At 38.4% G+C, this 26,246-nt stretch overlaps 1 protein-coding gene across 3 annotated transcripts in view; it reads left to right on the top strand.

The window, feature by feature from the left end:
- Nucleotides 1-3,597: 3,597 nt before the first annotated feature.
- Nucleotides 3,598-26,246, top strand: part of LOC115919132 (sodium- and chloride-dependent GABA transporter ine-like) — a 44,498-nt gene continuing 21,849 nt past the window's right edge. For 2 of the 3 annotated variants that reach the window (XM_030971996.1, XM_030971991.1), the window contains exons 1-5: nt 9,178-9,366; nt 12,601-12,800; nt 13,607-13,741; nt 21,264-21,495; nt 22,178-22,310. In XM_030971996.1, coding sequence (XP_030827856.1) covers nt 9,293-9,366; nt 12,601-12,800; nt 13,607-13,741; nt 21,264-21,495; nt 22,178-22,310 — 774 coding nt within the window. In that variant the 5' untranslated portion in view covers nt 9,178-9,292. Of the gene's footprint in view, nt 3,761-9,177; nt 9,367-12,600; nt 12,801-13,606; nt 13,742-21,263; nt 21,496-22,177; nt 22,311-26,246 lie in introns of those variants that run through there. The other variant, XM_030972005.1, reaches the window with a different exon arrangement.

Below are 26,246 nucleotides of genomic sequence, written 5' to 3'. Positions count from 1 at the left end.
AGTATGTGTTCACGCTTGGATAAACAGGAGGCATTGTTTGCGAGAGTGCAAAAAATCGACTTGTGCCAAAGTGATGCCTACAGCATGTATTATATTGGGATTGGCGGAGTGAGAGAATGAATTGAATGTATCAAATGAAATGCATTGCATATGCTTTTTGCAGAAGCAAAGTCACACACACACGCACAAATGTTCGTTGATATTTGATTTTCGATATTTGATATGTGTGGCATAATTAATTTTGTAAGGGATGTGTTATTTGGATCTGCAAAGACCGAATTAATACCCAAATCCCAATTGTTTTATTCAAGTATAAGCCACTTTGGCGCAAGTCGATTTTTTGGGGGTAGTGAGCAACAATTTTTTTTTTTGGCCGGGGGGGGGGGGGCACGTGCCCCCTGTGCCCCCCTGGATCCGTCCCTGACATGAGTTCAAATACAAGCACAAGCGAGTTGGTATGAGCTGAAGCCAAATCAAGGGCAAAATAAGCGGCCCCTCTACCGTTAATTTAAAATTTGACTGTTGAGTATATAGCTTCTATTTAAAAGACATCCAAAATATTGTGCCCTTTTCAAAATTTTCACAAAAGAGTGATGACCTTTGTAGCGCAGGGGCTGTTTTTGACGTTCAACTTTGAATCCGAGGCTCGAGATTTTATGCGGCCGGCCCCCTCTATTGTTTCCCAAGCCTTCTGGAATGACCCCAAATCTCCCGATTACAGTTTTTCCCTTATTCGTCGTTTCTGTCACTAAGGCCATTTCCTTGTCTTTTCCCCTTTCTCACCCGACGTTTCTCTCACCCACTCAGTGTTAACTAGGGTACGCGTATGCTCCCTCTTTGAAGCACCCCTCTATCTCCGGTGTCAGTGGCGTAATGAGAAAAAACGTTTGGGGGGGGGGGGGGGGCTGACAAAACAAATCTGCATCACCCCCACTCTTACATGCAGGTCCCGCGGAACGTTTTTCAAAGTGGGGTCTAGTGGCAAAGCCCTGGCGGGGGTACAAGGAGCGGAGCCCCCGAAGCTCAAGGGGTATGGGAATCAGTGGCGGATCCAGGAATTTCTTACGGGGGTGGGGGGCACAAAATGGCATGGGGTGAAATAATGTAAAACGATAAAGTGACAGAGCGAGGCTTTAGCTGCGAGGGAGCGGAGCGACCAAGAGGGGATGGAAGAATGTGCAATTTTATAACCACATTAGACGCATTTTCAGGCACTTCCTGGAGTAATATGACGTAAAATTGCTTTCTGCTACCCCCTCCAAGAGTAGGGATCTTTTGCAATTTGAGAACCACAATTTTGACGCTTTAATGTCCTGCGTGAAGCACGGAAGCTTTTATGTTTCATCAAATTATTACTCTTAATCCTTGTCTGAATTCATTTTCGCCATCCCGCGCGAAGCGCGGAAGCTTACACCTTTAATTAAATTATTAGAGAAAGAAGACGATTCGTTGTATCGTGTCCCTGTCTGAATTCAGATTCCCCCATTCCGCGCAAAGCGCGGAATCTCTGACGTTTCTTTTAATAATTACTCATAGTCCTTGTCTGAAATAATTTTCGCCCATCCGGCGCGTAGCGCAAAGGCTTTCACCTCTCATTAAATTATTAGAGAAAGAAGACGATTCGTTGTACTATTCTTGACTTTGATCCTAGTCTGAATTTAGTCTCCCCCCTCCCGCGCGTAGCGCGGAAGCTTTGATGTTTCATTTAATTATTACTCTTAATCTTTGACTGAAATCATTTTCGCCCATCCCGCGCGTATCGCAGAAGCTTTCACGTTTCCTTTAATTATTAGAGAAAAAAGACGATTCGTTGTACCGTTCTTGACTTTAATCCTAGTCTGAACTCAGTCCCCCCCCCCCCTTCCGCGCGTAGCGCGGAAGCTTTGTCGTTTCATTAATTTATTCGAGAAAGAAGACGATTCGTTGTACCGTTCTCGACTCTTAATCCTACTATAAATTCAGGTGCCCCCCCCCCTCTCTCGCGCGAAGCGCGGAAGCTATGCCGTTTCATAAAATTATTAAAAAAAGAAGACGATTCGTTGTATCGTGTCCTTTTCTGAATTCAGTTCCCCCTCCCGTGCAAAGCGCGGAAGCTTTGACGTTTCATTTAATTATTACTCATAATCCTTGTCTGAAATCATTTTCACCCATTCAGTGCGCGAAGCGCGGAAGCTTTGCCGTTTCATTAAATTATTAGATAAAAAAGACGAGTCTTTGTACCGTTCTTGACTCTTAATCCTAGTCTAAATTCAGTTGCCCTCCCCCCCCCCCTCCCCCGCAAAGCGCGGAAGTTTTGCCGTTTCATAAAATTATTAGAGAAAGAAGACGATCCGTTGTATCGTGTCCTTGTCTGAATTCAGTTCCCCTCCCGCGCAAAGCGCGGAAGCTTTGACGTTTCATTTAATTGTTTCTTTTAATCCTTGTTTGAAATCATTTTCGCCCATCCCGCGCGTAGCGCAGAAGCCTTCACGTTTCATTAACTTATAAGAGAAAGAAGACGATTCGTTGTACCGCTCTTGACTTTAATCCTAGTCTGAATTAATTTGCCCCTCCCCCCTTCCGTGCGAAGCGCGAAAGCTTTGCCGTATATATTAGAGAAAGAAGACGATTCGTTGTACCGTTCTCTACTCTTGATCCTTGTCTGCATTTAGTTTCCTCACTGGGCCCCTTAACGTTACACGTGCAGTGTTACATGATTTGTATATGTGTGTATTGTTATTGAGACAGGGCCTTATGGAAGACCAGTTTTTAATCTGAATGACTGATACCCTGAATAAATATGTGAAATAAATAAATAAATGAATAAATAAATGTACGTATGGAACGTTCGTTCGCAAATCTGTGCATGCACAGCCCAATTGGTGGATACTGTTTTCTCCCGGCAGTGCTTTTCGCATTAGCTTTTGGAGAGGAATTTTCTACTATAGGTGTTACTGTTAGTGGCCACTAAGGCCCATCAGTGACTATAAAAAAAACATAGATTTGTCTATGCTCTTCCTGGCTATTTGGGAATGTGTCACTTTGCAACAGAAATGGAGAAACACGCATTTTGTTGAAAATCATGTGATATCACGAACATTTTATAAATTACTTGTATGGAATTGAAAATAAGTCATGGTTGAATTTTATTTGGGGGGCTGGCGCCCCCAAGTTTTAATTTTGTGATATGCGCTATATAAGAATAGGTTTATTATTATTATGATGGCTAGTTGTGCTCGTGAAAATTAATCCTTTGTTGTGTTCTTTTCCGTCAGTATTCCCGTTTCATTCATAAAAAGGGAATTCCGTAATTAGTCTGCATATTCAGACTCTCAAGGTAAAAATGCGTAGAAAATAAAGCATAAACACAAAATCGTATTTTAAAAATGTATTAATGTGGAATATGAATACACGCATAATGTTAGAGTAGATACAAGTTCTAAGATCCTACTTGAGTAATTCATTTTGGATATAAAAAACTGGAAACAGTTGAAATCTATGTACTATATTTCCTAAATCTAGACTAGATCTAGAAATCTAGACCAAAAGCCCGCCGCCGCATACTACTACCAGGGCTTGTAATAAACCTCCCTGCTACTACCGATACCGTATGCGATATGGATTATATGCATCGTGCATCATATCACTTCCTCTTCGACCGCATGTTATATGAACTGAAAGTTGGATTTATTTCAAGTACAGTGTATGTACTCAGCTCACAGGCCCGGCAAGCTTTGCGCAAGTGACTGGAGCTAATAATATTTCAAACACTTCAGTGCAGGTAATATTTCAATTTTTTAAATTCATTTGCTCTGTGGCTTCTGGTTGTGGTAAATTAATATCAGTATCTTTTTATCGCAGAGCGTAACTATAGCATCTGCATGGATGCATACTGCTTGGCACCAGTGCACCTGTTTGGGCGGTGTATATGCCGTGCCTCGCCTTGCCGCGCCCTCGATATGCGGCAAGCCTTGGCTGTGTTCGGCTAGTATCGGATATAGCTAGTAGCCTATATACCTTGATATACCTTGAAGTCCACACCTCGCCATCGTGGTGATAAAGATCCCGTAGATAGTGTGGTGTGGCAGGGTTAAGCCTAGGGGGTCCCATGGGACCCATTTAAAAACCCAGGTTGGATAGTTGTTGTTGTTGTATATAGCGTAGCGCTTTTTAAGTTAAGGGTTAGGGTTAGAATTAGGGCTAGCAAGGGTTAGGGTAGAATGACAGAAACTGACCGTTTTTGCAGCTGGGCCGAGTTGTCTTTGGTCCGAGTTAGCCCGGATTCAGCGCTTGTCATCATCAGTTTGTGTAACTATAGACTCTAGATCTAGACTCTAGACCTAATTTGTCTGTTTCTTTCGTTTGTTAGCCTCTGATTTGGGTAAGGTCGGCTCTCTCTTTAGTAGAGAGAGCCGACCTTACCCAAATCATCGGCTCTCTCTTTAGTAGAGAGAGCCGACCTTACCCAAATCAGAGGCTAACGAACGAAAGAGACCGAAAAATTCGGTCTAGAATCTAGTGTAACTACTGATAGTGATAATTAGCTCAGCCAGCCTCTTCAGTTCAAATAAGGCAAAGCTCATGCAGTCAAAGTAAACACTCAGTATCTCTCTCTCTCTCTCTCTCTCTCTCTTTTAAATTTTAACTGGCTTACTAAAATATTAACAATCACAATAAACAAATGATATGAAACATAATTGATCCCAGATGCAGAGTCAGGCGTACAATCTGACAACAGACCCACTTTCATCAATCCTGTTTTATATTTATTTGTTGAAATGTTTTTCGATGAAAGTATTACTGGGTCATATCTGGCCCACTGCACGACTTGTAGCTACTTGCGCCCTCTCTATAACAAACAATGCCTAATCGGTGACCATTGGTCCCCCATGATCCTCTTTTTCTTATGTTTACTGAGAGCTGAGTTGATGAGATAACCACCTGTCCTGTGACCTTGCAGGGCAGTCTAATCCCTCCTGTAAACTACGGCAGATAAGCTTTAATAGCTTAGTCGAATCCATTGCAGGCGTTTGCTTGAAACATGATGGAAAGAAATGAATTATGAATCTTTAGAAATCTACATCAATATGTATCAGCTAGCATCCTATTCCTACATGTATTGTACAGTAGTGTAAATCATATGTACATGTGCTGTAATTCTAAATGAATAATTGTGCTTATAAATAGATAATTGATATTTTAATGATGATTGTTTAACCTGATATCTTCTGGTTTAGACAATATTTTCTTCACCTGGCCTGGCTTTCAGATTTTCCTCAACCCTTCTGAATCTAAATCTGAAAATAATATGGCTCATTAGTACCCCTAGCTAGTGTAGTAAAACAAAGCAGACAAATTTAATAGTGATCTCATTATACTCATAAAATTTCAAACATTCATACAGTAGGCTTAACAAATGTACATGTACATGTATCTTCCTTATTATTGGTCCATTTCAAACTTGCCAATCTGTTTTTTTTCCCTCAATTTTTCTGATTTCATGCAAAATTGCAAATGAACTTTATGAATGAAAATTTCCCTTCAATGTTTTCAAAACCTCCATAATTACAATTTGATTATCAAGAAACAGTTGCATGCTTTGAATGGATTAAAAATAAAGTTGAGTTCTGGTCATGCGATTGCATTGTGAAAGAAACGTGGAATCGATCAGAAAAGGTTGATCATCTAGCATATACATGTACATGTATGTATTGATGTGTACTGCAAGGTTCTGGAAGAAATTTGGCCCAGTCTTCGTAAAGTTACAAGCACTGTACACAGAAAGATGGATATGGGACTATACGCACACGTGCTTGAACGTGCATTTATCTTTCACAGTCCAAGAGATAAACTAATTTACCAAATATATCAATTAGTAGGCGGTTTCCCGGCAAAATTTGTATCATCATGTATTAGTCAAAACATATTCTTACACATGATTGGTAATAAAGAGCTTCCATTTCATTTTTTGAAATGGTGGCGTTTCCAATACTGGTCTTTACCTTTAACTGATCCTGGACATCTTCCTATAATGACTGCTCCAGGTCTGTTACTCTTAAGCAAACCAAATAGTTTCCTCTCACCGAGGTCAGAATGCCTGCAGTCCTGACAATCAACCATATTAGTCAGAGTCTCACGTTCCTCAGGGGCAGGAGGATCTACACATTAAAGGGGAGGTCTAACCTCATATGAAGTTGGGTTGCAATAGAAACAGTAAAATGAAGAAACGGGCCATAATTGCCCTTTAAGAAAAAAAAATAATAATCATACACTCACCCTGAATATAATTATTTCCAATATGTATTTCATTATTAATTTAGAATATATGAAAGTTTATGAAATTTTCAGTATATAGCATAATGGAAAGGAGCTCCCAACATACGTCACAGTGTTGCCAATTTGTGTTCCACTTATGTCGACTTAAACAATTCATAACTGTCCTATTTTTATTTGTATATTATGCTCAAACTTTCACTAGATATTTTCTGCTTGCATTATTACCAACTTAATATCAGGGTGGACTTCCCTTTTAAAACTTTTTCACGTATGTTGCAATAAACCGTAAGGTATTTAAATAAAATAGTACTGTAGGCCTACTTCATATTTTGTAACACAAAGATGAGTAGTATACGTACACGTGTGGGACCATTTTTCTGTGCAGGAACATTTTTTCCCTCATTTTAGTACTGGCACACAAAAACCATGGCGATTTACTTAAGTGAATGTGAATGAGCCTCAAGAATTGTATAAAACAGGAATTAAGTCCGACTCTGTAGAACTTATGACTCGGTATAGTCATGAAGACTAATTTTTTGTATTGGTTCCATTTTGTTCACAGAGCAAAGGAATTAATCATGACATGAAATTGTAAATGTTTTATGTTTAACATCTCATATGCTGAAATGACTGTACTGTACAACAGAAAAAACTGAGAATTGTGAATTGAGATCTTCATGTCTTTCGGCAAAGAATTTTGACTGAAATATCTTTATGTCTTGTCCCCCCCCCCCCCCCTCCAAAAAAAAAAAGAAATACAAAAATAATGGAGTTACATGTACTATCATATTTTGGGGTCATTTTGAATTCTAGAGAGTCATTTGTGCCTGGCTTTGATAGGAGCAACAAAATAAGTTACCCATTTCCTTTGTAACTTTTACAGTACTCAAGAAATATTTTCATAGTTGTGGATGCGCAACAAGCACTTGTTTCCAGAGTGTTTTACCTGTATACATGTTTGCACAGGGGCCTATATTTATTGTTTAGGTACAATGTACAATGCACAATGCACAATGTACAATGTATCATTTATCTGTGTCATTTTTTTTGTTTTACAGTGCCTTGTTGCTAGAAAATACTAGTATTACATAAGAACTAATTGGCTTTTCCTCAAACTTTCACAGATTTGCTTCTCTCATTTTTGTCTAACTTTAAGCCACTTGATGCCACAGATGCCACTAGTGTACAATATGACTAAGGATGGGGACATGCAGACTTTAAAAAAAATGAAAGCCAACTCTTTCCGACAATAGGCCGGTTCACACATACAATTAGTGCGATTTGGATCGCGATGCAAAGATTTTTTTTTTTTTTGGGGGGGGGGACCATTCACACATGTCAATTTAGTGTGAATTGGATTGCGATGCTAAAATTTGACTGTTTTTGGTAACCACTCACACGCGGAGAATTCTCACTCGATGGCAAGAACGTCTGAACTGTGCAAGTGTGAATCTTGAAGATGTACGTGCGCTTGAAATCCTGGAATTGAATAAATCAATTTTTGATTCTCAATACCATTCACATTTCACACACACAGCGCCGGCAAACTATCATGATTATTCTGAAAAATTGCAAGACTTACTGCAAAAAGGCAGAGAATAGTGCAATTAATCTGTCCACACAGGCAAACAAAAAGATTTTTGGATCGCGATGCAAAAATTGATTTTTAAATCTCACTTTTTTCTGTAGGTGTGATCGCCCCTAGTAGCCTACACTACAGTACATACTTGGGGCACATCAAGGGCTTGTACCCCTACATATCTGCTAGTAAAACATACTTTCAATCTGCATACTGCTTAGGCTCTCCCAAGACACACCCCTTTCATTCTGCAAGGCTTTAGATTTTGGACCAAGGGTTAACAAACTTTGTGTAAAGGTTGTAAATGCACGAAGATTCCTTTTACAGCCTCTAGACATGTACATGTACTGTAAATAAAAATAAGATCTTACGCCTCTTTCTCTAGCTTTGTGAGATGACAATGACACTGTCAATGACGATGATGTGATTGGCTCATATCATGGTTTTGCTACATGCATGCGGCCACATCAGCTTGCTTCTTGAACCCATGGTGCAATATGATTGGCTACCAGTAAATCACTCAGGTAGTGACATCAGAGCTAGTTTTTAATTATAGAAAGTGTTACCTTGCATGTGCAACAGGTCTATTTATTACCGGTATGTCAATATATTGCAAGGATATTTGTTCCTTCATCTATTGTGTTTTCTTTGTGAACACATAGGAGGGGGGATGCAAAAAGCAATGTTTATATTGTTATTTCTGTCTTTTGTACCAAAGAACCATCATTATCTGATTGTTATACTCACTGTATGTTTTCCGATTGGTCAAATAAATAATAATAATAATAATAATAATACTGTCTCATATTATCCTCATACATGTAGGCAAACACCTTGCACAATGCAAAAACTGCAAATATACTTGTCAAGTAAATGTACATGTATACATGTACCGGTAAATGTTTGCCAGATCAACACCTTTGTTCCTGGATATTTGCCAAGACTACATGTTTATTTATTTCAATTTAATAAGATTTATTCATTTGGAAGGTCTTCTACGATTTGTTTTGGAGGGTGTCTCCGTGTGTTTGCATTTGAAAGTTAATATTGAGGTTAGAGATTGGGTTTGCTCCCGCCCCTTTGAGTGGCAGACCAAAGTCCGATAACATAGAGATAATTTACTTCCTATCTTTACTGCTGTCATTCATTGTTTTATACAATCAGTCTTTATTTACTTAGTCGGGGAGATCAACGGTTCTTAAATCCTGAAGATTGATAGCATTACAAAATCTCTTGCCCTGTCTGGCTTCTATGTTCAGCGGTAATCAGTTTCACATAAAGCTCAAAGCTTACAGGAACATCCAGCCAGCGCTCTACAAGGTCCGTCCAACCTACAGTAGCTCAGTCGTGCACCTTTAATTTCAGTGTGACATTGGAAGCTTACCGGTCGCATTAGAATTCAGGAAACCATTGTTATTTGAGGGATACTGAGGAGATTCGAGCTCATTTTCATCCAAAATGGTTGAGAAGACTGAAGAAAATGGTTTGGGTATAGACAATCCAGCTCTTACTGAAGATCAAAAAGACATCAGGTAAAGTTCTTTATAAACTGTATAATCAATAACAATTCACCTTTTCTTGGTGGTGGTGGTGGTGGGGGGGGGGGGAGGGGGTTAAGTTTAAATCTTCTTAGTTCATTTCCGATAAAATTCTAGGAGTTGATGTGTCATTTTCTCTGGTTTTTGTTTAATGCGATAGTTCTGCTATTTCATTGAACAATAAGCGCACAATATTTCCAATCTGTTAAGTTGTTCCAACCCTATATTCATGTTTCCGTCTTTATGGGTATTGCATACGGTACCCATACGTCTGGATGAAAAGAATTATGTGCGTTGCATATATTCAGTGCCATTCTGATGAAGAGTTGAAAATTGATCTGAATTAATTAATTGCAATTGTATACATATGATAATAACAATCACAACTATTGATAATACATGTACATTTTATGAGATTTAATATTTGAAAATGATTAGAACACTTTTGAACGATTCAAATGAATCACAACCACTCATAAGACAGCTAGCCACTGGAATTAAACTGGCTGAAACTGGCTGAAACTGGCTGAAACTTGATGATTTTGAAGCTCAAATTAATTATGTAGCTTAATACACTATAGTTACAGAAAGAGCAAGTACATGTAGTACTTGATAAAACTTTATTCAAATTTAAATGTTGAAGTTATTTAAAAGTAAGAACAAGAACAAGGATATGGCTGAATGAATTCAAGGTCTCATATTGTTCATGTACAGTTCAGGTAAATTAATCAACCCAGTTCTAGGCAGTTGCTGAAAAGGCTTTTGACGAGTACCATAGACGTAGACGTAGGCAGAACAGTTATTTGCTAGATCAATTCAGTCATTAAAATTTGTAGTCTCTAACAAAGGGTGCCCAACTTACAGTATAAAAGTTTTGGGGGTACCCTCGCTTTTCATAAGGACCGCTATTCTTAAAACGCCAAGGTGGTCACTATGCATTAAGGCATATGGACTGTTATTCAAATTTTGAAAAGCAGTCCTTCTCAATAGCGGTCCTTATGAATACTGTTCCTTACTGTATGAACAGTGGTCCTTATGAATAGTGAGCGGACCCCAAAGTTTGCATATATACATGTATATGTTTGCTAACTACTGTACATGTACAAATAGATTTGTATTTACAGATGTAAATGTAGATACAGGTAGTGCAAATTGCTGACTCACTATGACAAGGCAGTTTTACATCGCACTTATAGTTCCTCCTTGAAGATTTAAGAAATAAATTAATCAGGTTGTCTAATGCTGCCTATATGCTGTGTGTTTTTATCTGATCAATCCTTCACACCAGTCGCACCTTCCTAATAGATTGCATTGAGATCACCATGCTCATCCAATTTATGACAGTATTCCTGAATTCCAGCAAATAATTGTAGACATCGATTCTGGGGAGTTTGCAGTGAGTTATTTGATTGACATTCAGAAGTGCATGGCCAAGTGGCTATCAAGTGTGGCGAATATATGAATGGATTTGCAATATGTCTTTGACTTACGTGTATGCTGATTGGAACTGTTGGGACTTCTAAATTGTAACCATTACAGTGGTAGAGTAGACCAGTTGCTAGTTAGAAATGAATAAATGCTGTTTGTCTCAGATTATTAAGATAACTGGTCGTAGTAATCAGTTTTACTTCTTAATTGCCTTGTGACCTATGTACATGTATAAGAGTATACCGGTAGACAATTGGTTCAAACACACCAGCATCCCAGTCAGGGTTAGCTCGCAACACTTTTAAAACTGCGTTTTAAATTGCCCATTTAAGAATTTAAAAAAAAATGATTTAAAATGCCTCAATAGACATGTGTGATATATCAATTTCATATGCATTTGCTTTCAGTTGGTAATCATTTTCTTGCTGCTAAAATTGCTTGGTTTTGTATTTATTTTGGCATGTACAGTGTATATGAATCCACTGTTGCTTATTTAAATAAAGGCCAGTCTCGTGAAATATATCTCCACCATGTCTCTCTCCTCTTGGGTCTTCTGGAAGGTTATCTGAGGATTCTAGCGATCAACAGTACATGCATGATACTGATGGTCTATGAAGATAGATAAAGCCCCCAAGACCGATATATATTGGTCTCAGCAGCCTCTTCACAAATTTCCTAGGGTTTTCACGAAACCAATTTTGTCAATCTTGTGGAATGCGGGTCTGTAGGGATGTACCCATTAAAAAATAGTTAAGTCTTCAAAGTGTAGCCAAAGCTACATGTAGTGTAGCCAAGCTTGATAACATTGCTTTTTTACAAGGAAAAGGTATACATGATATTCATATCTAATCGTAAATGTGGAATAATTTCCCAGAGAGAGAGAGAGAGAGGTGTAGAGAGAGATTCCCAGAGAGAGAAGGGAGTGAATCTTTTAGAAATTGAAAGTAAAGTTTCAACCACAGGAAATGAAGCAAAGCGAGTGAGTCTTATGGCCTATTCAGACTTGAAGACATTTATACAAAACTATCAACTAAAATTGTAAAGTAGGACTCTTTTGTAAAATGAAGGAAGCATAGAGAAACTACTTTTGAAGAGATCAGTAGACCCGACAGCAGGCCATTCATTGTTCTTTCGCGATTAAGCCCCTCCCAATTACGCGGTTTTCATATGATACTACATTCAGACTAGACGGGGACACCGATTGTTCATTGAGTTTTCATTCAATGCGCAAACACAAGTTTTCATTATACAATGTTGCTTTATCTGATGTTCAGACTTTAAAAATGGTAATGACCTATCGTATAGTGCTATTCAATTCTGGTATAAATGGTTTGTATAGCTACATGTATACAGTGAATTCTGGTAGTGTGAATGTGGAGTGAGTATAAGAGGTTCATGTTATGTGAAGATTTCAGTTTGGTTTCACGTTTATTTTTAGGCTTGAGTATATTCACAATGATCTGAAAGTAATTAATACCCATTATAAGAGGTTACACTTGATGTGAAGATGTCAGTTAGGTTTGGTAAGTGTAGCTTTGTTTTGTTTTGTAGGTTTTAGTATTATTCACAATGATCTGACACTCACTGAGTACTAAGTACTCATTGATCCTGTTGCTGAGTGGCTTAGGCAATGAGAAATTGAGAAGTACATTTAAACAAAATATAACAAAATAGAAGAAAATTTAGGTTTGAATCAGTAATTTTTTTCCCATGATTATGAGGCAACCTACATTGAACAAGAAATCAAGATTACTTTTGACGAGGTACATTTATTTCTTTTTCTTTTTCGTTATCATGCAGTCCCAAGGAGATTGAAAGCACAATGCCATCCAAGGCAAGTTTCTCACCCCTCAAAGCGCCGCCTGCTACGGCAGGTTATCCTGGGGCAACCAGGGAGAAGTGGAGTAACAAGGCTCAGTTTATCCTAGCCTGTGTAGGATATGCTGTCGGTCTAGGGAATGTCTGGAGATTTCCTTACCTCTGTTATAAGAGTGGTGGTGGTGAGTACACATAATCTTCATCATTTTAAATGTTTGATGTTAAGAAGTATCATTGATGAAGCAGAGATGATGTCAAATGTTTAACATCATCTAGTAGTACAGTGTCCTAGATGATAAATCACAGTTTGTACTCTTTGGTAATATCTACTTTATTTTAGAAACTGATAATGGAAGACAAAAATGCTTTGTCATCTTCTAATTTTGTTAAGTCATTCCAAGATGTGCTAAGTCTTACCTGTTGGTATCATGTAAATATCATGTGTTGGCCTCCTGATCGCAATCTAAATATTCTTCAAGGCACTTTGAACTTTTATTACGTGTGCATGTAAATGTACATATTGGTTCACACATGGCATTATCAAACGGTTCCTTAGATGAGATTCTAGTTTTTATGCTTTTGAAGATGGTCAAATAAAAGCTTTTTGCGCCTCAATTTTTGAACACGCCACAAGGTCATCATGTACATCATACACACAAGTTTTTGGCTCTATCTTTCCTTGTTCTTCTACATGTACAAATGTATATTACAACCCCGCATTTTCACCCCTCCCTCTCCACCCTCCCTCCCCTCCCTATCTCTCTTTCCTCTCCCCCCTTTCTCCCCTCTCCCCTCTCCTCTATCCTCTCTCTCTCTCTCTCCCTCCCTCCCTCCCTCTCCCTCCCTCCCTCCCTCCCTCCCTCCCTCTCCCTCTCTCTCCCTCTCCCTCTCTCTCCCTCTCTCTCACCTCTCTCACCTCTCTCTTCCCCTTTCTCTCATAACAAAAAAAATATCCATTATTATTTTCCCCATCTGTCTCTGAATATAGGTGCGTTCCTGATCCCCTACTTCCTCACCTTGTTCCTGACCGGTCTACCTCTTCTCCTTCTTGAGTTCGGTCTTGGTCAATACATCCGATATGGACCGGTAGAAGCCTTCAAGAAGATCACCCCTCTCTTCAAAGGTGAGAATCATACCCTTTTTATACTCACTGCCGAAGAGAATTGAGTCTGATACAGTGAAACCTGTCTATAAAGACCACCCAAGGGAGACAAGAAAAGTTGTCTTTATAAGCAGGTGGTCTTTATATACAGGTTCCTGTAGTACATGTTTCAATGAGAAACTATTTTCAAGGGAAGCAACAAATGTGGTATTTGTAGACAGGTGGTCACTAAAGCAGGTTTGACTGTATTACCCTGTCGAGTGCATCAGTATTATCTTCATTATGGGTTATCAAACCATGAATAGGAATATTTTTCATCAGTCATGATACCTTGATTTGCTGTAAAGTTTGTCGATCTTTCTGAGATTGGGGTACCTGGTATGTAAACAGATGCCATGTGATACATACATTTTATACCTGGCCAATATCTTTGTTACTTGTTCTTTGATTTCATGATCATTCATTTCCTCTTATCTTTCAAAGTGGCTGACAAGCAGACAAATGTTAAAGATTATTATTCTAAAGAGGACCATCATCACACTGTATTCACACTGTTCTTAATCCTTTCTCCATTATTGTACCTGGCCTTCAGAGCCTTCCAGCAAGACTAGACTGTTAGGCTGACAAATCATTGTAACTTTTCTTTGAGGCAGGCCATGCATACAGCCATACACATCAAATTCAATATTGATATTTGAATTGACTTTAAAAAAAGTGTTATTGTCACACTCAGTTGGATCTGCAAAAACACAGGATTTTATTTTGATACCCTTGCAGATATGAATTCTCCATTAAAGTCTAAGCTACTCTATCTTAAGGAAAATGAGTAGAAAAGAACCAAAAGAAGAGAGATTCTTTTGTTATAATCACACAGTAGTTCCCCAAGTAATTCAAAAATTTGAATGATACAGTTGAATAGTTGATCGCTTCAATGATTATTTCCACAATCTCTTTTTTTTTTATACTCCACAATCCTTTGAACTTTGTGCATTCCTTGGCATAGTGCCAGGTTAATACCATGAAGACGATTGAGCGACAAGCAGTTTTACTTTTAACTTCATATTCTGTACATGATGTTAGCTCCACTTTACAGTTGGTAGCAAAGTTATAAACATTCTGATTTAAAGTGGGAGAGAAACATTCATTGAACACATTCTTTTCAAAACTTAATGTGATGTGAAAAAAATACACGAGGCTCAGGGTGAAATAGCCCCCGAAATGCCCAAAAGAGCCCCCGAAAATCAGAAAGGAGCCCCCATAAATTTGCATAGAGTTCAATGCAAAATAATTTTAAGAATATCATTTTCAGGCAGGCAAGCTTGAAGAGTAGCCCCCCCCAAAAAATAAACATTAATTTTTTCCCTGAGAATTTCTACAGTATCTTATTTAACATGCTTACCAGAGTATGAACAGAATTTGGTATTAAATGGTTTCATGCATGATTGGATGAATGGATGAATGGATGAGTATTGCACAGGTGCTTTTTTTAAAAATTTGATTTGATTTATTGGTTTCTGCATCTATTGTTGGATGTCACTACATATAATTTGCTTTTTGATTCTCTGTCTCTCTCATTTATTTACCTACAAGTCTTGTTTGTTTGTTGTTGTATTTTTTTTTTTTTTTTTTTTTTTTTGGGGGGGGGGGGGGCATATTGAGCATAAAGATAGTTAATTGGTTTATGCCTGCTTCCCCCATCACATGCATTTCTGCTTCTGAGATAGTGACTGAGATGATACAAATTTCTTTTAAAGGTAAAGACCAGTATTGGAAACGCCCCAATTTCAAAAAATTCTAATGGAAGTTCTTATTACCAATCATGTGAAAGAATATGTTTTGAATATTACATGATGATAACAATTTTGACGGGAAACCGCCTACTAATTGATATATTTGGTAAATTAGTGTATCTCTTGCCTGTTGAGATATACAAATGCATGTGTTGCGCACGTGTGTGTAGTCCCATATACATCTTTCTGTGTACAGTGCTTCTAACTTTATGAAGACTTGGCCAAATTTCTTATCATTGCAGTACTGTACATGTATGCTAGATGATCAACCTTTTCTGAACGATTTCACAATGTTTCTTTCACAATGCAATCGCATGACCATAACTGGTCTTAACCTTTAACCTCTGCCACACCTCAGAGCTATTAACCCACTGACTGCTCACTTCCTTTACGTTTTAATATATCCTGTTAGCAATGGGTTAAGATGGAAGCAGCTCTTATCTATTTCAGTACATTGATGTTCATTAGGCCTGTTTTCATCAGCTCAAGATTGCCAAATATCCTGCTATTTGAACAATCCCGATAGAAAATTATCCAGTTAATTTGCGTCTTTACCCTTCATCAGCCTGCAGTTGCAATTAGCGGGATAGTTGGACGAGATAATCATTGTAAGATATCTTGGACTAGTTTGCAAAATATCCTGCTTTTTGTCCGGTGCCTCTTCACCAGCCCGAAGACTCGCACTATGCGCGAACACTGAGCAAAATATCTTGAGCTATTTTCTTGAGCTTGAGTTTCAATTTTCGAGGTCAAGTCTCGAGCTGATGAAGATGCGATTTGTAACTTCTGGATCATTTCCCAAATCAGATTTAGCGGGTTATTTGGCAATCTCGAGCTGATGAAGACAGGCCTATTGAGTAGCCAGTTGATCTTTTCTTCACATGCATTCTGTGTAGAAAGGGTCACTCTTTGTAGGTCATCGTTACTGCCAGGTGGAAACGCACCTGTCATGGTTGATATGCTGGTTCCTCCATTAAAGCACGTTCACACCATTACTAGAACACTCATTAGTGGAGAGGGGAGCTAGGGCATGTTTTAAAAATCATCAGGGGTTGTCCCTCCTGCCCCCGTGAAGCCATCTTGAGCCGTATCCACATTGACCAGTGACTATCATCACTCCTATCTTTGTAGCTGATAGACCATCCCAGTGTGGTAGCCGTATCTTATACTTGCAGCTTACTTTGTTGGTAATCAATAGAATTCCCAAGAGAAGAGCTCTTTCACAGTGTCAGTGAATGACAATAGCCCCACTGGAATATTTTAGTTAAATTCCTTTGTAGGGGGCGTTGGTATTGAATTCTGTTCTTTCTTTCTAAACTGAATGCCTATATCCATTGTGAATTGTTGCCTTACAAGAAAAGCCTTCTTCTCATGGTTAGTTTGTTCGCCTGCAGACGAGCTGTCAGTTAAAGGGAAATCCTACCCAAATAAAGAATCACTCTAGAAGAAAGCAGACGAATCAGAGAAGGAAACTGATGAAAGTTTCAATTAAATCTGCTTGAATATAAGAAAGTTATGAATTCTTGAAAGATATAATCGCTATACGTATGGGCACTTCAAATTAGTTGAAGAGGTAATGTCAATGTGATGTAGTGGCGGACTACTTCCCCATCTGTTCCAACATATAAAATGACTAAAGTTTTCAAAATATCTGTCTGGATTTCTGTTTGGAATCGGAGAAAAATGGATTATTTTGGTTTTTAAAACAGCATTGTTTACTGTTATTATTTTTATTAGATCGGCGCCTTCAACTGCAACTCGAAGTAAAATTGCATGCGTTTTCAGTGATGGACCTGGGATACTGCCCCAGTGGTATGGTGGTGGCAAAAAAAATCAACAAAAAAAAAATTCAAAAAAATTCAAAAAAACATGGCGTCCGAATATTCGAGTATTTGCTTGTAAGCCTGGGAGTGTACTTGGGTACCTCATTACACTGTTGTGCACAGCCTTAGCAAGCAGACTTGCATACCTCCTAGACCGACGGACCAACCGACTGAGTCAATCTCCTATGTATCAATCAGAGGATTGTAATGTATGCAGGGCTCCATACTTATGTTTTTGAAGGGGTCCGCAGTGCCTCTTTGCTGGATAGTTTGCGATCGGGATAGTTCAAATAGCTGGATATTTGGCGATCTTGAGATAGTGAAGACAGGCCTCATGTGTTGAAAAGCTCTGTTTTCCAGCACCTATTAGTATCAATCATTAGACAGCTGCATGTATGCTAGAGTATAGATTCTACATACTTTGGGAATGCATTAGCCTGTGAGCATGGAGATCCTAAATGGAAAAAAATGAAAAAATTCTGTCAATATTTGATTAATTAGAAATCAGAGATGGGAGAAATAAGATAATTTAATCTAGATCTTTTATTACCAAAAAGCCAAGATAAAAATCTTTCAATGAAGCATCGGTCTCAGATGATTTTTATGTCAATTATGATATTGTATTGACTGGGCTTGCACCCCGAAAGAAGCCCTGTCAATATACATGCAACTATTATTACCTATACTAGGCTCTTTTTACAAATGATATACAACTTTGGTACCAATTAAGGCCAGCGCAGATGCCATTGAGTGAGGTGGTTTTGTAGAATTCTCTGTCAGCTTTCCTTACTTCGAGATAAATATTGGACAAAATAGCCGGTAGTTCATTTTTGTCCAGTGCCTCAGAATCAGTGGGGTGCCCTTTTTTTGCTAAATATACACAGAATAATCCAACTGCTCCTTTCATGGCTTTTTTTGGTGTTCTCTGAGTCTTTAAAGGTAAAGACCAGTTTTGGAAATGCCCCCTCTCAAAAAATGAAATTGAAGCTCTTATTTATACCAATCATGTGAAAGAACATGTTTTGACTAATAATAATAATAATAATAATAATAATAATAGCCTAATAGTCCACTCCAAATTTTATTAAACCTCCTACTAATTGATATATTTGGTAAATTATTATATCTGTTTGGACCGGATAGATATCTCGCATGTGTCGCATGGTCCCATATACATCTTTCTGTGTACAGTGCTTGTAACCCTACCAAGACTGGGGCAAATTTCTTATCATTTTGATGATTCCAGAACCTTGCAGTACACACCAATACTTGTATGCCAGATGATCAACCTTTTCTGATCGATTCCAAACGTTTCTTTCACAATACAATCGCATTGACCAGAACTGGTCTTTATCTTTAAACCTCCCGCTTACTACTGGAGGCGGCCATCTTTGTTTACGTTCGCGATCGTCTGTGATTCAGTATCTGTATGGGTTTTTACATTCTCCCACGGCAGCTCTCAGCTGACCGGGTGAATTGAAATTAGCGATCAAAATTGAATCCTACTGCGTAAGCACACTGATGGAATATGGCAGAATGTTGCTCTCTGATTTAGTACAGTGGTCCAAGGGGAAAACCACTCTGTCCACTCTCACCATGACAACTTATTCTTGTATCACACCCAAAGCCATCCAATATTATATAAATAGTCTGAACATGATATTGGGATAGGGTTAACACTGCTACAGAAAGTGTATATTGGTGTGATGAATGATAACAAGTCTGTGTGTGAGGTCAAATCATATTGGTCAGTTACAGTCCAGTACACATCTTATCACTCATATCTTCAGAAATCAAATGCAAATACACATGTATATCTTTTCATATTTGTGTTTTTGTGTGATCTACTGAGTACCGTATACAATAATTAATAAAAATGCATCTAGATCTACATGTACATGTACTTGTACATTACAGAAATAAACTTGGGGCTGATACTGTATGCTTCTTTATTACTACATATAAATCAAACAAAATGAATATTGCAAGAATCTGGTGTCTTTGTCACTATTTTGGCTAAAGGTGTGCATAAAAAAAACATTCTTTGAGCTGGAAAATGACCTTTAGCTTTACACATGCCCACAGATAAATCTTCCTACAAACAAACTGATTGTTGTAAATGTTATTGAATGATATTTCACATTTGTAAGACAGTAGGAATTTACTACATGTATATAGAGAGAGGGAGAGAGAGGAGGAGGGTGGGAGAGAGAGGGGGAGGGTGGGAGAGAGAGGGGGAGGGTGGGAGAGAGAGGGGAGGGTGGGAGAGAGAGGGGGAGGGTGGGAGAGAGAGGGGGCGGGTGGGAGAGAGAGGGGGAGGGTGGGAGAGAGAGGGGGAGGGTAGGAGAGAGAGGGGGAGGGTGGGAGAGAGGGGGAGGGTGGGAGAGAGAGGGGGAGGGTGGGAGAGAGAGGGGGAGGGTGGGAGAGAGAGGGGGAGGGTGGGAGAGAGAGGGGAGGGTGGGAGAGAGAGGGGGAGGGTGGGAGAGAGAGGGGGAAGGTGGGAGAGAGAGGGGGAGGGTGGGAGAGAGAGGGGAGGGTGGGAGAGAGAGGGGGAGGGTGGGAGAGAGAGGGGGCGTGGGAGAGAGAGGGGAGGGTGGGAGAGAGAGGGGGAGGGTGGGAGAGAGAGGGGAGGGTGGGAGAGAGAGGGGGAGGGTGGGAGAGAGAGGGGGAGGGTGGGAGAGAGAGGGGGAGGGTGGGAGAGAGAGGGGGAGGGTGGGAGAGAGAGGGGGAGGCTGGGTGGGAGAGAGAGGGGGAGGGTGGGAGAGAGAGGGGGAGGGTATGAGAGAGAGGGGGGGGGGGAGGGAGAGAGAGGGGATGGGGAGAGAGGGGGAGGGGAGAGAGAGATTTATGATTTTATTTTGCTATGAGACAAGTTATAAAAAAGGGTTCTTTTTTTAATGTGTGTGATATATAGACAGTGTTACACATCAGCAGACTTCAACCAACCAAAGTTTTACCCACAAGTATTAGGCCAAATATGGGCATTATACAGCCTACAGTCCTGAAAGGGTGACAATTTATAAAGGTCATATTCATTATGATTTACATGTAGGTTAGGGTGAACCGGCCACCATGGCGGATGCATGGGTGAACAATGCTACAGAAGGTGTTCATTGCTTTGGTTAATAACATCCCTGAGTATAAGGTCAAATCTATTGACCAGTTACAGTCCAGTACAAATACGATTGATATCTTTGTGTTTGTGTGGGATTTACAGAGTAAACAATAATTTATGAAAACGTGTCTAGATCTACAGTAAGAGATGTAGGGCACAAACTGTTTGCTTCTTTGTGACTGTATTTCTAAAAAAAAAGACAATAGAAGTGACTGTGTCTTAGTTTTTGGCACACTGTATGAGAACATACACATACATGTAGGCCTACTTGCTTTGAGCACGGATATGACATTAAACTTAAAATAGCATACAGTATAGACCAAGCTTTCTGAATAACAAAGTTATTCTATAGATACATTGACTGCTATGAGAGGCATTGCTGTTTCTATAGGCCCTCGGCTCGCCTCAGGATCATAGCAGGATGTAACGTCCCTGAGAGCCAGTATAGAAACAGCTATGCTTGGAATATTATAGCAGTCCATATGTCTTTTATATATACCGAATTCACAAACAAATCTATAAGGAATTCATACCTTATCCTTTTCTTGTATAGATTCTAAGAAAGTGTATAAACCTTTCACTCACATCACGTAAGCAGTTTTACGGACTCACATTTCAAGATGGCATCTTATGATTTGGACAGATAATAGTATGTCTTAATTTTTTTTTAATGAATGCATAATTATGAAGTAGATCCATGTATCATTGGGCAATGGAAAGAAGGCACTGTGATTACTTCTCACATAAAATGTTTCTTGTCATAAAGGTTTTTAAAACTTAAGTTGCACCATTGTTTTCTCTTTTCTCACCTGCAGGTACTGGTGTAGCAACTGTGATGATCACATTCCTCCTCACAACCTACTACAATGTGATCATGACATGGGCCCTGTTCTACCTCTTTGCCTCATTCCAGAGTGTGTTACCATGGTCTCAATGTAATATGACCTGGAACTCAGAGGATTGCTGGTCTCAAGATGACTACCTTAATCTGGGTCCTAATGAGACTCAACCTAATGGATCCATTTCATCTACCCAAGAGTACTTTGAGTAAGTTTTTTATTTTTAATTTTTTAAACAGTAATTATACTACTAGATCTTAATGAGCACGAAACAAACAGAACTGTTTCATTGAATTACTTAAGAGTAAATTGAGAAAGATAGACATGTCCTTGCAACATTCTTTCTCAATGGAACTACCTAAACCCTTAAAAAAAAGTTTTGAAACTCAAGTATAATGGATTATAGCTGTTTTACCATGGCATGACCATCGCTATGTTTCGTATCATTAGAAAGTGAGTTTATCACTTTTTAGAATGATATCCCATTTGTTATGATTTTTCAGTCATGGAATGTGCAGTACAGGTACATGTAGATCAAAATAAGGGGCAAGATCAAAATCGAAAAAGTTACAAAATGCACCGCTGTTGTTCGGCTGTGCATTCAAATTGCTCTATTGCCCTGGCCTTAAGCTTCAGACAGTTGATGACCAAATAGTAGCAAATCTTGCCTGACATATCACCATACTAGTGCATGAACTTCAAGTTCAGATTCTTTAGAACTTGGCACTCATGGATGACCAGTTGGGAACAAAAGCACCACTGTCATTTATATCACACTCTCATGTATGTGTGTAGCACTTAGAGACTTCGGTGGTAAGCGCTTTATAAGTAACGTTTTTATTATTATTATTATTTGTCATATTGAATGATTTCCTTGATTGATTCTACAGCCACCGAGTACTGCAGATCAGTGGTGGAATTGATGAACCAAATGGTATGCGCTGGGAGCTGTTTGGTCTATTATTGTTAGCCTGGGTCCTGGTCTACTTCTGTCTCTTCAAAGGTGTTGCTACGTCAGGCAAGGTGAGGACTTGGCTCATATTTATCAGGTCCTGATCAGGTCTGGTATCTGTTGGTAGAGCAATGATTTATACAGTTGTGTGGATGGATGAGCAACTTTCATGGGTATAATTATTTGCAACAATTCTTAAAACATCTACTTTGTAATACTGCCAGATCAAATTAAATGCACAATTTTTCAGATAGTTTTTTCTTCAAATCTTTATACTTTATCAAGGGCTGAGAACTAGGGAGTACTAGACCCAATGAATGTACTTTGAGTTTCTATTTTGTCTTGAGATTTTATGAGAGACAGCTATTGAGATACTTTGATGCTGCATGCTAGGTTTGTGCAAGAACAGAAAAAAAACTTTCAATTAAGAATGAAACGGGGCAAAAGGTAACAAGATACTCATGAAAAGTGTTGATCCATTCACATACTACACATCATATGCTTGGTTTATATGTGTGCTGATATCAGGCTCAAAATCATCAATAAGTTTTACCCAATTCTAATCATTTGTGCACTTTTTTTGGAAAGATTCTTCATATACTTTCATGTAACATTAAATGTTCTGTCTGTATATAATGGGAGATATTCCACTTTTCATTGTTAAGGATGTGTAACTTGATATACCTCAAGTTGATTTTAAAGCCCCTATCAGAGGGGTTAATGTGTGTACAAGTAGTAGTAGTGTCTGTAGATACCGGTATAGTACATGAATTGAAGTAACCCTTGTTGTACATTCCATCTTTATAATCCTTTTCTATACATTCATTTTGTTTTATCACAGGAAACTATTCTATACCTTGAAGTTGGAAGGCTACACACTTCACCACCATGCCTCATCACACCAGTGATCACATTGTCCGCTACCAACTAATCATTTTTTTCCTGATTTATCTTTCTCAGGTTGCTGGAACGACATTTTCTATCTCTCAACTATTATACTTTAAAGGTACTATGTCCCATTTGCAGACCAAACAAGTGAAAAGGTTAAATTCCAACAGGATTTGAAAGATACTAATTTAGAACTTCCCTCAAAACCAAAGGGCTTGAAAGTGTCTTTTTGTGCGAAAATAAAGACTATTAGTTGTCGAATCGAATTAGCGAGTGCTGCACAAATATTCAAAGAGTTTAATTTTGGCCATTACAACAAGTGGGTTATTGATGTAGATCGACAGAATCTACCCATTACAGCTCATTTTATGTATGTTATTACCAAAGAAGAAAAAAAAGTCAGTCAGTCACTCAATAGTGTCTGACAGAGAAGTAAAAACAGGTTTCCTTGCAGGATTTGAATACTAGGACACTTTTAACGATTAAATTTCACAGATAAGACTTTAAAGTTCTAGAGAATTTGATGTTGGCTGCAAATGGGATACACTACCTTTAAAAAGATAAACAACCCGAGCAAGTTTCTGATCAAGTAGCGAAAATCATCCCGATCAAGTCTCTGATTGTATATTTGATATTCAGCCCGAGCAAGTCTGATGACCTATGACCTACCAAGAATCAACTTGATCAAACTTGTTATTCTCTGAGTCATTGCTTGGCTCTAAGAGTAACCCTTGATGACCAATGTGTGCGTCTATCTTTTATTCTTGACAAGGTGAAGACATGCTGGCTCCCTACCTACATGTAGATCTCATACCCTAACTCCTCTCATTAGCTTGGTTTTGCTGAGGAATGATGCATGCATACTTGCAAGTGAATTTATTTTAGGGGGGGGGGGGATACCCAACCAAATGTTTTACAATTACTTGAAAATATATTACTTTGTTCTCACTTGAATGATTTAAAATTTTCAATTGTATGTATTTTGAATTACATATATTTTGAGAAGGGAGTGGGGACTTTAAAAAAACACCTGCCATAAGCAACTAGTGATGGAGAGGTTATATCTAAATTTGCTTGTCTGCTACCCCCCCTCCCCCTCCCCCCTCCCCCCTCCCCCTGAAGTAGAATATAAATGTGTTTTATGAAGTTTAATAGTTTGCTAGGAAGAAAAATAGATAAGAACACAAATACTGTTCAGTGATGTAAAAACATTGTCATGGTTAAGGTTAATACCATACCGGTACTTCTTTTAGATATCCCTAAAACAAACATATGAAGTATAGTCATATTTGTTTTACCTCTAGCCACCCCCTCCCACTCTTCTCTTGTGTCTATAAATATTTATATGGCACCAGGAAATAATTTCCTTTCTTTTCTTTTTTTGTGCTTTTTTGTGCAATACCAAATTATTCAATGTTTAAAAAAAAATTAACAACTTCTAATTCGTTGATATTATTTCACCTTGGTGTACATGCATTGCTCCAAACTTTCTTTTTATTTCCTCTTCTTTTACTTTGTTTTACATTTCTCTTTATTGGACAGGGTTGGATTTTAGTTTTCTGCTTTTCTCTTTTTCTCACTTTTTGTGATTTTGCTTTTTTTCTTCTTCAAAATCCCTCTATTATTCTCATCCTTCTATCTCTCACTTAGTTTCTTGAAGTCTCTGAGAGTTTTGCCTCTTGTATAATCTTGTTACTCAGTCTGTTTCTCCTCATTTATCTGCCCATTCTCTCTCTCTCTCTCTCTCTCTCTCTCTCTCTCTCTCTCTCTCTCTCTCTGTGTGGCATATATAAGGTCTCTGTATTTCATCTTTCAGTTTCAGCCATCTCTTCTTTGTTCTCTCTATTGCTTTTTACTTTTGCTGAATACCATACTTTATATGTTTTTATGTGTTTGACCCTTTTTCTCTTTGATTGAAAACAATCTTTTAACAAATCAATCTATGGATTCAAGCAGTTACTTAGGTACACTGGGCCACAAAACACAGATACAGAGAAATAGCATTAAATGAAACCAATGCTAGAGTTTATTAGGGATTTATTTGTTTTATATTCACATATCCTTTGTGTCTTTTAAACCTTGTAGACACATGAAGCAGGTACATTGGAACTGTCTTGAAATATGCTACAGCAAATTGAATATCATTTTTGTTTAATGATTTGTCAGTTGGGATCTGGGGAAGAACCTCCCCCCCCCCCCCCCCCATACAATTAGCTGCCTGGAATGTTCAAAGATAATTAAGATACACAAACTTGAAGACAATACAATATTGTGACATCACTTTATTTGGCTGCAGCATGTTTGTGTAGATGGTTTACCTTGTACGTACCTGGCGCATTTAAATGCTTGAAGACCTTAATTCAGTTCCAAAACAAGTGTCAGTAATAGTTTCAATGCTGTCCTAGTCTCGGTACCCTAATGCTTTAAAATGCTTGAAGACCTAAATTTGGTTACTGAACAAGTGTCAGTAACAGTTTCAATGGTGTCCTAGTGTCAGTACCCTGGCGCTTTAAAATGCTTGAAGACCTAACGTAAAGTCAGTAACAGTTTCGATGCTGTTTGATTTATGTACCGATACTGTTTATAATATCAGACACATTCTTGTCAATTTTCTTTTTTCTCAAATGGAACAAGTAATATCGATGCATTTTTCTAATTGACAGATCTGTAAAGCGTTCATTTGAACACAGTCAATATCAGGTTTATTAATAATTCATTAATATTCATTCGACTTTTTTTTCTTCTTGTGTATGGTTGAAATGAAATGAAATGAAAGGTTATTGACACCTGTTCATGACTGAATTATGGTTTGTTTGAACAAGAGCTTTAACAAAAAAATTAACTCCTGTACAAGTAATCTGGTTTTAACTGCCTAAAACTGGTCCCAGGGGTTTAGTGAAAGAATAACATGCTAGGATTGCCTCTGCTTCTCCTTCCTTCAAACTTACTCTGTATGTATCACTATGTTCAATTTCATAATATATACGTTTATCTTGAAATCATACATCCAACCATGTTTCATTTCACATATTTGTTCCTTTTTTAATTTGCTTCCTGTGCATATTGTATATAATGATTATTTTCTCTCATGTATTAGCCTTATAAGTTATTTTGGTATT

The sequence above is a fragment of the Strongylocentrotus purpuratus genome, unplaced genomic scaffold (genome assembly GCF_000002235.5).
Source record: "Strongylocentrotus purpuratus isolate Spur 01 unplaced genomic scaffold, Spur_5.0 spur5_contig_862, whole genome shotgun sequence".
NCBI lineage: Eukaryota > Metazoa > Echinodermata > Echinoidea > Camarodonta > Strongylocentrotidae > Strongylocentrotus > Strongylocentrotus purpuratus.
This window is presented reverse-complemented; position numbering and strand designations above follow the sequence as displayed.